Source organism: Quercus lobata, chromosome 1 (assembly GCF_001633185.2).
Source record: "Quercus lobata isolate SW786 chromosome 1, ValleyOak3.0 Primary Assembly, whole genome shotgun sequence".
NCBI classification, from domain to species: Eukaryota; Viridiplantae; Streptophyta; class Magnoliopsida; order Fagales; family Fagaceae; genus Quercus; species Quercus lobata.
This window is the reverse complement of record NC_044904.1, coordinates 31,140,506-31,156,354: the sequence shown is the minus strand read 5'-3', so window position 1 is coordinate 31,156,354 and position 15,849 is coordinate 31,140,506. Positions and strand designations below refer to the sequence as shown.

Below are 15,849 nucleotides of genomic sequence, written 5' to 3'. Positions count from 1 at the left end.
ATACCTTTAACCATACATAATGAAAATTTTGTCATTCTTACTTTCTTCTTTATCATTCTACATGAGTCTAAGTGCAATGTTTAGCTTACTTTGTTTTTAATGAACACCCATTTTAGGCAAGAAAAGGAAAAAGAAAAAGAAAAAGAAAAAGAAAATGCATGTGTCATTGAATTTTCCATTAGATAAATTTGAAGTTTCAAAGGATTAAACTTAGAAAATCAATGTTTTTTGGGTAATAAATAAAACACCTTATATCACAATTCCAACTTTCTAAGCATTATTAGCATCTAAAACTCAAAATACGTAAAGAAAATTTTTTAGATGTTAAAATTTAGTGAGAGTTGATGAAACACAAATTCGTCAGTAAGAGTGGGCAGATGAAATCCCCTGTGGTATATGAAGGTTTGCTCGATGAGGGCCATCGGTGTGGTGCCTGCCACAAAGTCTCCGATGCCAAAGTTAGGATAATAATCAAACAAAGTAAAGAAGCAAAATGTACTTTCAAGTATTTTTGCATATATCCTCCCTTTCGTTCATTGTATGAAAGCTTTATACCTGAGGCCTTTATGGGCTAGCCGTTGGGGTTGTTAATGCTCTCTGAAGTAACGTCCCTGGTCCAGTAATGAGACCTTTAAGAGGCTCCCAACGGTCTGCTTGGTCGATTTCGTAACTGCTCGGGTCATTGATTGACTGCATTGAATGACTCCCTGCCTTCGTCAATGATGATGGCTTTCTTCGTTGTTTCTGATGACTTCGTCATAGATGATTCCTTCGTCATTAATGTTATCTTCGTCAGTGGGATGTAAAATCATCATTCCTGTCAGTTGCCCCCCAGGTTCTGGGGTCGTCGATGACATGTCATGACGATCACAGAAGATGAAAAGTTTTTCTTGTGACTGTTGGGGTTCTGTTCCGCTTTTAATGCTTAGTGGCGGCGCTACACGCAATCATGGCCACATGGCGCGTGATGACCTGTGGAATTAATGGTATGACCCTTGGGTTTCCCACTGGTTTTTCAATCGTTTTTGGCCTAAATGTAAAACTTCTCCTTTTTAATTTTTCTTCTACTTCTCAGAGAGCAAAGACAGACAAATTCCCCAGTGATACTCTGAGCATTTTCTTGGGACCTCCAAATTATCTTGCACTGTGCTTTTGCTGTTCTGCCATTGGAGGTGCGTTTCTCTTTCCTTTTTCTTTCTTCTTTTTTCCTTTACTGTAGCATGATTTCTGATTTTCTATTCCCTTCTATTTCTCTTCTGTTGTTGGTCTTTGTTTTTCTTTTGGGGTTTTAGTTTTGTACCGTATTTTTCTGCCCTACGATTTCTTCATTTTCCATGGCTGATAGCTTGGAGGTTAGGATAGCTTGCCCATCGATCTCCTTCCTTTTTGCGCATCTAGGGGGGTCTTTGGGTACTTACCCATTTTTAGAAAATTTTGTGTACGAGGGCAATAGTCTGAGCGTGGTTTTGGGCGAATTGTTGCCCTTGCTCCGTCAATCGCTCAATTGGTTCGAGGGTTTAGGAGGGAGAGGATTAATGTCTGAGGTTAGGTCCAGTGACCTTGAGACTGGGCTATCATCCAGTGGTGACCCGGCTGAAGGAGATATAACTGTCTCTGGCCCTCGGGAGGTTAGGGCTTTTTATGCCCTTAATGAGATTTGTGGTCTGGATGCTGAGACCATAAATAGATTCAAGGATAGGTTTCAGTTTCCGTCTAGGGGTCGTGTTCGTCTACCTAGGGAAGAAGATAGGGCCTGCCACTTTTTTCCAGGTGAAATATGCTTTTACGAGTCAACTTTCACCTGCGGGCTTAGGCTCCCCGTCCACCCGTTCCTGATGGAACTTTTAGATCACTTTGGTATAGCTCCCGGGCAGCTCATGCCTAACTCGTGGAGGATCGTGATCAACTGTATGCAAATATGGTTGGCCTCCAACGGGGATATGATCAGGATAGGCGAGCTCACTTACTTGTATCGTTTGAAAGAGTCTAAGGAGTGGGGGTATTATGAATTAATCCCTTGGGAGAGAAAGACTAGGATCGTCAAGGGATTGCCCTCGTCATTCAGGTATTGGAAGTCGCACTTTTTCTTTATGTCTGGGGACGACTTCGAGACTCAATCCAGCAGTGATTGGGGTGATATCCCGAGGTTGCTCCGTCGGTGGAGAACCCCGGCCTTAGGTGCGTCAGTATTTCTCCCCGTCGTTTTAATTTTGCCAACTTTGAGGCTCTGGTCTTGCTAACTTCTTTGTTTCTTTGTTTGGTATAGTTAAGAGACGGCCTGGACTGAAGAGCCGGTATAAGGAATGCATCGAGACTGCGATCGGGTACGCTGAGACGATTGAGAGCTGGGACGAACTGGTTGACCCCCGGTCTCTTGCATTTTACAATCTCGGTCCTGACCCGTCTCCTTTCGTTCTTCGTCAGCTTGGCATTGAAGGCAAAAAGAGTAAGTTTTAACTTCGTCAATGCTGATTCTTCTTATGTACACTTAAGCATTCTTGACAGGCATTTTCTTCTTGCAGAGATGACGACAAAATTTAACAAGGATATGTACGCAAAGATGAGATCAAAGAAGGACGAACCACTGTCCAATCTGGGGAAGAAGGCTGTGCGAGTTACCGGGAAGGGTCCTGCCTCCATGCCCCTTAGTATCATTCCTTCCATAGCTTCTGAAACGATGAGGACTGCCTCCCCGACCGCTTCAATAGAGGAGATTCCTACTCCCGGCTCCAAAAGGCCGCGTGTGGCTAGCAAAGGGAAGGAGAAGACTGATACTCGTTCATCCATAATATGGGATGACGAGATGTTGGCCGTAGAAAGAGCTCACGAGGTCGTCACTCCAGCGGACTTGAAGGCTCTTTCTGACATGTCCTTAAACGATGTGGCCTCTCGTCATGTTCACAAACTCGTCCAGGTATGGAGTTCTTCCTTCTACATTTCATCATTTTTTTTTTTTTTTTTTTTTTTTTTTTTTTTACAGACGACTTCATAATTCCCTCCAGGTGTTGGGAGAGAGCCTTCATATTACCGCTAAATACCTCACTCAAGGGGCCAAGGTGGCGTCTCTGACAACCCGAATGGAGGCCTTGGAGAAAGAGAACTCTGACCTGAGGACGAACCTGATCAAGAGTATTTTAGACATTACACAATGGAATATTTTAAAAACCATAAGCTTTCATTTGGGTTTAACTGAGAGAATAACAATATGACATATTTGCTATTTTCCAAACTATTAATGGAAAAATTGCTTGATTTTAAAGTTTAAAGAGGAATTGTGAACTACTCCAAATATAAAGGATGAAAAGTGTTTTTATTCTAAGTTTTGATTTTTTGGTGTGTAAAATTGTGTTTTTACTTAAAATTCTACTTAAAGATAAGAATACAAAAAAATCAACCCAAAAAAACTGGATACGAAATTGTGAATTTTGGCTCAACAATGTTGACTAAACCAAAAACAATTTCTAGAAATACAACGGAATGGTACAACATTTTCATAATAATAATACCTTTATAATTTTGTTATATTTTATTTTGACTTATAAAGAATTGACACTTCAACAATTGTTAATATATTATGATAACAACAAGGTGTCTTAACATTTTCATAAGAGAAATGTTATGTCTACAATATTTTTACAACAAATCATAAGTAGTAGGTTGTTACAAGTTATTATTGATTGGCAAAAAAGTAATTTCATTGATAAGTTTAAATTAGAACTAATAACAATTTATCACCTATAATTTGTTATGAAAGTGTTGTGAGAAATGTTGTAGATGTAGCACTTCTATTTTCACAATACCTTTATTTTTAGTTGTGGTTGGTTCCAATATGATATTTATTTTAACCTATAAGGAGCTTACACCTCGGTAGATGTAAAAATATTTGTGATAACAAAATTTTATGGCGTTTTCATAATCTAATACCTTTATTATTAGTTGTAGTGGATTTCAATCTGATATTTTATTATTTTATTTTATTTTGATCTATAAGAATTTACGCCAAGGTGATCACAACATTTTCACAATATCTTTATTTCAATTGTGGTTGGTTTCAGTCTCATACTCTACTATTTTAATTTATTTTATTTAGACAAATAAAGATCTAACACCTCAACAATTGTTAAAACATTGTGACAAGTTATTGTATCAACATAACAACTCTTAAACCCAAATCCGCATTAAAAAAAAATAAAAATAAAAATAAAAATAAAAGAGCTCAAACAAACTGGGCATAGTTGGGATAAAAAGAAACAAATGTCAACTCACCAAACCAAAGCCACTTTAGAAAGTAGCATAATTCCAAAACTTGAATAAACCAAAAGTTACTCTTCCTTGGCATGATGGCTCTTTTTATATAGTTAATAGACATTGTAAATACACTAAGGATGCGTTTGGTATCGACTGAAAAAATCAATTTTTTTTTTGCTATTTAGCTTTTTTTTTTTTTCTTCTACTATTCAGTTTTTTTTTTTTTTTTTGCTACTAAATCTCATTGTACTTTTTGGTATTATTCATGAATTTTACTGTACTATTTCAACTAGTTTTTAGTTTTATCTACAGTATTTTCAGTAAAAAGTTTTCAATTTTAACTAAATAAATTGTTCTCAAAAGGATCCAAATGTGTACAACATTATACACATTTTGTATATCTATAATGTAATATAATAAATTTATATTACTAGTACAATATAAACTAAAAATTTTGCGAAGACATGGTTGTAACTTAAGTTCGTTAATGCAAAAAAAAAATTACTTTTAAGTTGTAACTAATCACTAATAATGTTTTATAATCATACTTCCTTGTGTGATGGAGTATTTCACTCTTTCTTCTTCTACCCTTTTATTTATTTATTTATTTATTTTTTTTTTTTTTTGGGTTGAGATTTTTCGTCAACTTTATAGTCTTTATTGGTGCCCAATGATAGAAACATGATGGACACGCATGCAATGTGAGATATGGTCAACGACATGTGGATGAAGTAGCTTTTCCTTTCGCCACTTCTAAATTACCCCACATGTCTAGCTTCGTTTTTCGGCCGCAACAGAGTTAATTTTAGACACGGGTGTTTGAGAGTGATTGGCATTAGCTGAAGATTAGAACAAGCTGGCGGCTGAGTTTATACCACATGTAATAAAACTATGAGAGACTAATTCCCAGAAGGTTCAGTAATATGAAGATGACCCTTTGACCCTACTACATCTTTTCTGAAACAGGAAAGCATTTATACTATATACCAAGTTTATATTATATGTCCATTTCTTTAAGGTAACCACCAAGTCCATCTCTTTTTAGCTTCATCATTTATTATTTGATTTGTTCTTTTGTTCTTATGGTGATGTCTACTTTAATGCTATTGTACCTTTATCTTCGAAATCTTGAATTCCTGTTTCTGGGTTTTTCTCAATTGTTCATTAGACTCTATGTTTTTTTTATTTTTTGTTTCTTGAATGAGAAAAAAGAAAAAAATAACTTCTGCAGCCCAAACTGAGCCTAATACTATCACTTGGCTTCCTAGCCATAGGTTTCAATTACTGCTAGATTTCTTCATTGGTTCCTGTTGATAGTTGGTCCTTATATATGGATGCACTTCTTCAAGGTCTTTTTCGTTCAATAAATGAAATTAAGCTTCACCACGCATCAGCTTCAGTAATGTCTAATCAGGATCTTGTAGAAGGGTTTAAAGACAATCATGAATTTGCTAATCCACCTTTCAATCTTCCAACCAATCTACACCCTCCAAGTGTATCAAGTTCATCTAATTCAGGCTCAAGCTTGGATGGAGATTCATCTGAGAACAGTAGCTTTTCCAATTCTATTGTTCTCAACTACATAAGTGAGATACTTCTAGAAGAAGACCTGGAGGGTAAGCCTTGCATGTTGCAGGATTGTTTAGCCCTTCAGGCTGCTGAAAAATCCTTCTATGATGCCCTTGGTCAAAACTATCCCTCCTCACCCGTGCAACCCCATCCTTGTTTCAATCAAAATGCTGAGAGCCCAGATGATAGTTTTGAACAAAGTAGCAGTATTGTAAGCACTGGTAGCTATACTGCTGTCAAACACTCGTTTGAGTTCAATTTTAACCATGATCAAAGTAACTTAATATCCTCTGATCATATGCCTTCTCCATTTGACACCAGTGAAAACTCCCTTCTAGTACCACATTTGTTTAGTGACATAAAGTCAGTTAAGCAGATCAAGCAAGAGCTTTCAAGTGGTAGCAATCCGTTTTTTGATTGGGAGAGCAACCAACCAGTGCCTCCAGAGCCAAAGGAGACAATTGGGGAGGTAGTACCTAAGGTACCAAAGAATGGGAACACACTCAATGGGTCAAGGGGACAAAAAAATCAAGGCAGAGATAATGATTATACAGAAGAAGGGAGGAGAAACAAGCATCCAGCAGTTTATGTTGAAGAGCCTGAGCCAACAGAGTTGTTTGATAAGGTATTGCTTTGTCAGCCTACTGTTGATTCTGTATCATTTACTCCTCATGAAGCAGCAGCATCACAAAATGAAGAAAGTGGGAAGACAAAGAAAAATGGGCGATCAGAAGGATCTACCGGTAAAACAACACGTTCGAGGAAACAAGTTAACAAGGGGGAGATAGTAGATTTATCTACTCTGCTAACTCAATGTGCTCAATCTGTAGCAAGCAATGACCAAATGACTACAACTGAGCTACTTAAGCAGATTCGGCAGCACTCTTCTCCCTACGGTGATGGAACCGAAAGGATGGCTTATTACTTTGCTAATGCTCTTGAGGCACGCTTGGCTAACCAGCCTCCATTGTATATGCCCCTTGCAAGTAATGAGTATTCAGCTGCTGAAATCTTGAAAGGTTACCAGGTATATATTTCAGCATCCCCATTTAAGGCAATGTCAAATTTCTATGCTAACAGAACAATACTGAAAGTAGCAGAGAAAGCAAAAAGGGTTCACATTATTGATTTTGGCATTCTCTATGGTTTCCAATGGCCCTGCCTTATCCAACGCCTTTCTGTTAGACCTGGTGGACCTCCTAAGCTTCATATAACAGGAATTGAGTTTCCTCAACCAGGCTTTAGGCCTGCAGAAAGGGTTGAAGAGACAGGCCGTCGCTTAGAAAATTACTGCAAGAGATTTAATGTCCCATTTGAGTACAATGTCATTGCAAAGAAATGGGAAACTATTGGATTGGAGGATCTTAAAATTGACAGGGATGAATTAATTGTTGTAAACTGTATATACAGGTTAAAGAACATACCTGATGAAATGGTGGCAATGAATTGTCCTAGAGATATTGTACTGGAATTAATCAAGAGAATCAATCCAGAGATTTTTATTCATGGGGTTGTTAATGGGACATATAATACTCCATTCTTTCTTTCACGATTCAAGGAGGCGCTCTTCCACTTTTCTGCATTGTTTGATATGTTTGACGCCACTGTACCTCGCGAGGACCAACATAGGATGGCTTTTGAGAAAGGAGTATTTGCAAGGGATGCAATGAATGTCATAGCATGTGAGGGCTTAGAGAGGGCTGAAAGGCCAGAGACATACAAGCGGTGGCAAGCTCGGAATCTGAGGGCCGGTTTCAGGCAGCTTCCACTAAATCTAGAGCTCTTGAATGAAGTGAAGAGAAGGGTAAAGTTAGATTACAATAAAAATTTTGTGATTGACAAGGATGGTCAGTGGATGCTTCAGGGATGGAAGGGGAGAATTATCCATGCTATCTCCTGCTGGAAACCTACTCAGGAGTAAAAATCGATGCCGCTTATGAGTTATGACCAGTTAGAAATGGTGGATTTCATGAGGTCCTATGTGCCTCTTCTTTTTCCTGTTTCATATTTGTATCACATTCATATTGGCATAATCATTGCTGATGCCTTTTTTGCTTACTTAGCTGATGTAACAAAAAAAATTCAGTGTATTGCAGAGTTGCAGTCAATGTCGAAATTCATGCATTCAATTCTGGCGTATGTAATATAGATAAGTGAGAAGTAGATATGACTATAAGTAGTCTTTTTGGCATTGTGGCTCACCATATATAAGATAACATTACAATGTGAAAACTGAAAAGCATTCAGGGTAGCCAATATCACTAAAATACTAAATGCCTTGCAATTATAAGAGAATGCATAATTGTTGCTACTTCTCTTGGCATCATGATTCAACATATTCGAAGATAATATTGCACCACGCAAAAGTGAGAATGAAGTTTATGACAGTATATTCTCAGTAGTTTTCTGATAACTCTTTCTATATTTGAAAGGGTGTAGACAAAGAGTAGTACAAGGAAAGGCTTCTCTCCTCAATAATTGTTTAGATGAAACAAGCCAAGCTCAATTGTGGTAAAGATAAAAAGTGACCATAAAACATCATAAAAAAAAAAAAAACAAAGCTCATGATACAATTATACAAATGTGATGATATATACGTGAACGCAAATTGGAGTAGGCTCAAAAATTTTCAAGTTATAATGACTAACAATGTATCGGTGCACATACAATTCAATAATTATATTATTCAGGTTATTCACATTTTTATTTTAAAAAATATTAAGGGAATATCATTTTTAAATTCCTTAATTTTGATAAACAAGCTAAGCTTAATCTTATTTCGAATCTATTGCTTGTTTCAGGGAAAACCTTGTGGCCTCAAGTGCACACACTGTTTAACTGGATTCAAGTCCTCTCTTTTTTTTCTAGTGTAATGGCTGGCATGGTTATACATTGCCTTTAGAGAAGTCAACTACCAAAAGTTTGACTCATAGAAATGAGTAGCTATTGCAGTTCTCAACGTCAAATCTAATTGGCGAATTTTTTTTTTACAATTTTTGTCTTTTAAGTTTTAACTACTAATATAAAAATGATGTAATTCGAATAATAACTTTACCATTTTAATAAATTATTAAAAAGGGTATTGCCCTTTCAACTTACTTGGAGAGCAGGGATCGTTTCTCAAAAAAAAAAAAAAAAACTTGGAGAGCAGGAATCGCATTCGACCGAGTTTCCACGTGCACAAAGACCATGAAACGAAACTGTACTACTGTCAAAATATTTTAATGAATTATGACATGCAATTAAAGTTTGCATTTGAGATAGTGATGATAAGGGCCTACATAAAAGTAATTGACATAATGATTTTTACAGGTAGGGCAAGCTGTTTATATAAAATTCTAGAGGGTCTTAAAAGTCAAGTTAGTCCAAGGAAAACATTATAGAAAATAAGAATAAAAAAATGTTTCCAGGTTAAAGATCCATGCTAGAAGGGATGTATCTGAATTATAGGAGACATAAAAATCCAACATTAATTTGACTGCCAGAGTTGTTTGTAAGTGCGGTAGACTGGTCCAGCAGCCACCCACCAGCCACACCCAAAAGACAACATTTTTTAAGCTTTTTTATCTTTGATTTATATGCTGTTAGCAAATGAATACATCATAATTATTTTGTTTTTTAGCTCCAAGGTGCAGGGGTCTATACCAAGAAATAAAGAGAGACTTCTTCAATTGAGACCTTAAAATAATTTGGGATTAATTCAAAGTTTAAGTTATACATGAATTTGGACTTCAATTATGTGTGCCTAACTTTGGTCTAAAGTGGTTATGCACAAAGTTTTTCTTTTCTTTCTTGTTCTTGTTGAAATTTTCCTTTGATTTAAATATAATCAGGATGTGGATAATCCTTGTTTGTCTCAACCAATTAATTTCATGATCTGGTTAGTCAAAACCCAAAACAAAAATAGAGAGAGTGGGTGAGAGACATAAGGCTTGGGCGATAAGCTAGGTAGATTGAGAGGGCTCTCCAAGAAATCAAAGGCTAAGCTATTTAAAGTTTGTAGTCAAAGTTGATGTCACTGGAGATTAGTCAAACGATACTAGGTGAAGAATGACGGAGACTTTTTTAAATAGCCGAGGAACACAAATTAGCTGTTATTACCACCAGATGCGGATCTCAGATAAGTCCCAACATTGGAACACTAAATCTTCAAAGAATGTGAAATAATAAAGTGTACAACATTAAAAAATTAAAGGATCTATTCAGCCAAAAAAAAAAAAGATTAATGGATCTTCAACTGTACTTTTAATGTTTTTGGGAGAGTTATTGTTCCATATGATATGAGTTACAAGTAAATGTGAAACAGTTTGTATTATCATGCGTAAACTTTATTAGTTTCTTTCACAATGATGGGAACTAAAAATTAGAGAAACTAGCTGCAGATCTCGTGCATTGTGCATAATATTTTTAGAGTGGTCTCGTTAATTTTATTTTCCAGTTTAGACTATTTTTTAAATAATAATGTATTCATGATCATATTTTCATTTGTTATAGTGAGGATAACAAATGTAATATATAATTTTTGTCATACCAAAATAAAAACAATACATTTTTTTTTTTTAGAAATTCAAAAGATTGAAAAAATATTAATTTTTTAATAAAAATTCTTTATAACATTTTGTTATCATTAAGAAGTAACTAAAATTTGGAAATTATTTTTTAGCTTCTAAAAAAAAAAAAAATTTTGCAAACCCAATTTTTTCCTATTGTACAATAAAAAACACTGAGAAATGTATCAAAAAAATTTATAAAATTCAACAAAACTACAATTCAAATAAAAAAGAAAGGAAAAAGTCAAACTCACATCAAGGTCAAACTCATTCTCTCGGATATGTAAAACATTTCAAATGTGATGTGATCAAACCAAATATTATGTTAATACTGTCATAATCTAATCTAACATCTAATCCAATATGCGAAAAATGAATAGATAAATAAATAATTTTAAACTTGAAATTGAATTTATTTTCTTAAAAATCTCCAAAAAAAAAAAAATACACTAATGAGGTAAGGAAAATGAGCAATACAAAATATTTGTAAATGATTAAAAACAATTACTCACGCATCTAAAAACATCACATAATAAAGATATAACAATTTGGTGTTAATTTGTTAAATAATATATTTACAACTAGTGAAAATACACAAAGACCATCTTCTTCAATTGCACTAATTGTTCTTCATCATATTGTCCAAACTATCCCACTGTTTTCCAAATCAACTAAAACCTGACAATAACACAAAATATAGACATATTATAATATAATTTTCTCCCAAATCTGGTCAACAACATTAAAAGTATTTAGTGTTGCAAATAAAATGATAAAAAAAATTATTTTTATCAAGGAACACATATGAGTTAGTCAATAATAAGACAATGGGTGTATAAACTTCATTAAAAAATCCAACAAAAAATGAAAAAAAAAAATGCGCACGCAAGAGAGAGAGAGAGAGAGAGAGAGAGAGAGAACCTTTTTGTGTGGGAAAATAAAATATGCATTGTAGGGTCACAATTTGAGGCTCAAGTCCAAAATATATGGAGTCTTGGTCCAATGAGCCCAATACAATGAATTTGTAGAGAATGGGTCAAAGAACTAGGTCCTAATGAATTAGACAACGGCTAGTATTGAATTGTATGACGATCAAACACAAACCAAGGATGCTAATATCAATAAACTTTCAGTCTGAGGAGGTTAAATCTATATATGATGATCACTCTAGAATATCAGAATGGTCCAGACTGCTATCTTCCTTTTTTCTCTCTTTTTTTTTTATCCCCCTTTATGAAAGAGTCCTTCACTTGAAGCTTCTATGTCATTGAAGCTTCTTAGAATGTCACTTTAATTGCTGAATTATATATTTTGAACCCTATTCATTAAGCCCGAGGAGGATGTACCCTTCGAACAACCCTTCATTTGCTCTGTGCTAATGGGACCTGGTTCAGGAATATCTCATAATTATTTACTTCTCCTCAGACCCATTTGTATCCCCTGATAAAGTCCAAGGCCTAATATACGATCTTGGACCCTTGTCTCTATATACATAAAATGGGAAAGTGTAACAAATTTATAGTAAGAGGATGAGAATAAAAAGAGATAAAATGGTAAAATTATATGTAAAGTTAAAACTGTCTAAAAGAAATATGTATAGATAATACTTAGTTATAGCATTAAAATTAAAGTAAATAAATATATAAAGTTAAAACCATTTAATATGAATTTGTAAAGCCAAAGAATTTATATATTTAATAATATCAAAAAAATTAAAAGTAAAAGATAAATATGAAATAAAATAATAATATGAAAATGACATAGAAGATGAGATGGCTTAACAGTAGCATAGTAACAATAAATACTACGCTTCAACTTTTAGATATATACATAGATTTAAAATAATTAAAAAAAAAAAAAAAAAAAAAACCTGATGTTAACAATTAACTAACAAAACTTATTATTAGATTTGACCTAAACAATATTTTATTTAATCGACGTATCATAATTTAAAATGATATATATAACCCTGTTACATAAAAGTGAGTCATAATCAGAAGGAAATATATATATATATATATATATATATTTTTTTTTCTTCAAAGATTCTAGATAGAATTGATTAGATAAAAAAATTAGTTGTAACTAAACCGATAATCAAGGTTTTTAGCTTTATTGATTTACTTCATTATAATCTCCTGTTTTTTTTTTAATTTGCCGACTTTAATCAGTGGCCCGTGAATGGGCCATGCTCATACATCACTCATCCAAATAAAAAAATCTAATAAATCCTGCGTTCACATTGGACTTTGGTCAAATGACTTGTTGATAAGAATCAAAACACACCATCTTCATCTGATACGTTTAGAATACATTAACATTGTTCCGCTTTGCTCCAACACACTAGTAGAAGATTTCTGATAAAAAAGGGCTGGCGGCTTGCTTTGTCTCACTTTATGTGTGCTTCCCAGAAGGTTCAGTACCACTACTATCAAGATCATTGCTCTATATAGTGCCTCATGATCTTCCACTTCTTATCAGATACTCTTTGCTTCACTACACTGATATCTGATATCTCCTAGGACTCCTCTAGTTTTTGTTTTTTAACTTATATCGTTAACTTCAAGATATTCTTCTGTGTTTTTTTATTTTTCCCTGAAAGTTCATCTTAATATATCTTGCAATTCTGCTACTGCGACAGACTTGAATAGGTGAATCTTCAATCTTTTCTCTTATCTTTCAAGCTTCTTTATACTGTGATATTTCACTTAGATTTCTTTAAAGTCAAATTCTTTTATGGATACCCTTCTTGAAGAACCCCAAGGTCCTGAATTCATGAATGTGAATTCATTCAACCATGGCTCAGTTACACTACGCTCAAAACAAGATCTTGCAAACGGATTTAAAGTCAACCATGAATTTTTCCAAGAGCCTTTCCTTCCAACTAATCCACTTCAGGATCCTGGTGATGATTCAAGTCCATCTTCAACTGGCACCAGCCTGGAGGGAGATCCAGCAGATACTGAAATTTCCAATGCCACTCTCAGGTACATAAACGAGATGCTTATGGAAGAAAACTTGGAGGCTAAACCCTGCATGTTACAGGATTGTCTGGCCCTCCAGGCTGCTGAAAAGTCATTCTATGAAGTCCTTGGTCAGAAATATCCTTCATCCACTGATCAATTATATCCTTGTTTTGATCAAAACATTGGGAGTCCAGATGGTTATTTTGATGGGAGCAGCAGTGTTGATAGCAGTAACAGCTATACTATTACTAGTGCTGACAATCTGGTTGAATCCAATTGGATTTATGATCGGGGTGAATTCAAATCCTTTACTATGCAATCTTCTGCTATTGACTCCTCAGGATACGCCTCTCTGCTACTGGATTCATTCAGTGAAAGACAGCCAGTTGAGTCCCATCCACATGGAAATCATGAAATCATTGATTTGGAGAGCAGCCCATCAGTGTCTCCAAAGCAAACCACGGATGCTGCGGAAAACGCAGACATGAATAGGAGGCACACCTCACCAAATGGGTCAAGTAGAAGGAAAAATCATCAGCGTGAGGATTCTGACGATCTAGAAGAAGGAAGGAGCAACAAACAATCAGTGAATTATGCAGGAGATTCTGAGTCACTAGAGATGTATGATGAAGTATTGCTTTGTCCCGGTGGAATCAACGATTCGAAATCATGTGCTCTTCGTGACTCTTCAGGAAACGGAGCAAGCAAAAAGTTGCAGCAGAACGGGGATTCAGGAGGATCTAATGGAAAAACAACACGTTCGAAAAAGCAAGGTAACAAAGGTGGAGAAATAGTAGACTTTTGGAGTCTGCTAACTCAATGTGCACAAGCTGTGTCAAGCAGTGACCAAAGAACCGCAAATGAATTACTCAAGCAAATAAGGCAGCACTCTTCTCAGTTCGGAGATGGAAACCAGAGATTAGCCCATTACTTTGCTGATGCCCTTGAAGCACGCTTGGCTGGCACCAGGGTGTCAATGCATCCCGTTGTGAGTAATGGGACATCTACTGCTGATATCTTGAAAGCTTATAAGGTATACATATCCGCATGCCCTTTCAAAAGGATGTCAAATTTCTTTGCTAATAGAACAACTATGAAACTAGCACAGAAAGCACCAAGGCTTCATATTATTGATTTTGGCATTCTCTATGGTTTTCAATGGCCTTGCCTCATCCAACGTCTCTCTGAAAGGCCTGGCGGAGCCCCTAAGCTTCGGATAACGGGAATTGAGCTTCCCCAATCAGGCTTTCGGCCTACAGAAAGGGTCGAGGAGACAGGGCGTCGCTTGGAAAATTACTGCAAGAGATTCAATGTCCCATTTGAGTACAATGTGATAGCACAGAAATGGGAAACTATTAAATTGGAGGATCTCAAAATTGATAGGGATGAACTAACAGTTGTTAACTGTTTATTCCGGTTAAAGAACATTCCTGATGAAACAGTGGCAATGAATAATCCAAGGGACACTGTCCTAAAGCTGATCAAGAAAATCAATCCAGATTTATTCATGCATGGGGTCGTTAATGGAACATACAATGCACCCTTCTTTGTCACGCGATTCAGGGAGACACTGTACCACTTCTCTTCTTTGTTTGACATGTTTGATGCCAACTTGCCTCTTGAAGATCCTGGGAGGTTGCGGTATGAGAAAGAGATAGTTGGAAGGCAAGCCATGAATGTCGTAGCGTGCGAAGGTTTGGAAAGGATTGAAAGGCCAGAGACCTACAAGCAGTGGCAGGTCCGGAACTTGAGGGCTGGGTTCAGGCAGGTCCCATTAGACCAGGAACTCGTGCAGAAAGTGAAGAAAACAGTGAAGTCAGAATATCATAAGGATTTTGTTGTGGACGTGGATGGTCAGTGGTTGCTACAAGGATGGAAGGGGCGTATTATCTATGCTTTTTCTTGTTGGAAACCAGCATAGGAGTTCCCATCAAAAAAAAAAAACTGCTTAGAAGTTTTGTATAGTATTGCAAATCCTATGTTTGTTTTTGGTTGTCTTTTGGCACCGTCACTAATAGCTTTTACTAGTACTGATGCTTGGTTTGTTGCTATCCTCGACAATATAACAACGAATTATTGTATTGCAATCAATATTTCCTTTTTGTTGAGTTCATGAGTTCAATTGTAATATTGTTCATAGCCATAAGGTAACCCCCTTCCTTCATGGATTCAAGCCTCCAAGGCATACTCAACAATTTGTCCTTTTTTTTCTTTTCCGGGTAGCACATGTTCCATTGTTTAAGACTAGAAACAACGGGTGTGATAATCTGAGCAGCAAGCTACATCAAAATGGCATCAGGAATCCTAAAGTCCTTTTCACCTATTAGGTAGGGGTGGGGGACGATGATAGATGAGCAACCCATGTTAATCTATAGTATTGTACTATTGTCATCTAGACTTTTCATTCTTTCATTCTTTTATACAACACAAAATGCTTCAAGTAAATTATTTCTCAATGAACTCAAGGGTTGGCCGAGTTGGTTGGACTCTCGGTCTCAAGGTGCTTGTACTGAGCT

At 35.9% G+C, this 15,849-nt stretch overlaps 2 protein-coding genes across 2 annotated transcripts; both read left to right on the top strand.

Moving 5' to 3' along the window:
* The first annotated feature begins 5,061 nt into the window (after positions 1-5,061).
* On the top strand, positions 5,062-7,946 carry LOC115986660 (scarecrow-like protein 30). The gene has a single exon (XM_031109893.1). The coding sequence runs from the start codon at positions 5,579-5,581 to the stop codon at positions 7,736-7,738; it is 2,160 nt and encodes a 719-aa protein (XP_030965753.1). The 5' UTR covers positions 5,062-5,578; the 3' UTR covers positions 7,739-7,946.
* A 4,685-nt stretch (positions 7,947-12,631) lies between these two features.
* Positions 12,632-15,484, top strand: LOC115986651 (scarecrow-like protein 30). Its single transcript, XM_031109881.1, has one exon. The coding sequence runs from the start codon at positions 13,104-13,106 to the stop codon at positions 15,252-15,254; it is 2,151 nt and encodes a 716-aa protein (XP_030965741.1). The 5' UTR covers positions 12,632-13,103; the 3' UTR covers positions 15,255-15,484.
* Positions 15,485-15,849: the final 365 nt, after the last annotated feature.

Coding starts and splice junctions, on each gene's coding strand:
- LOC115986651 (XM_031109881.1), top strand. CDS start 13,104: ATGGATACCCTTCTTGAAGAACCCCAAGGTCCTGAATTCATGAATGTG.
- LOC115986660 (XM_031109893.1), top strand. CDS start 5,579: ATGGATGCACTTCTTCAAGGTCTTTTTCGTTCAATAAATGAAATTAAG.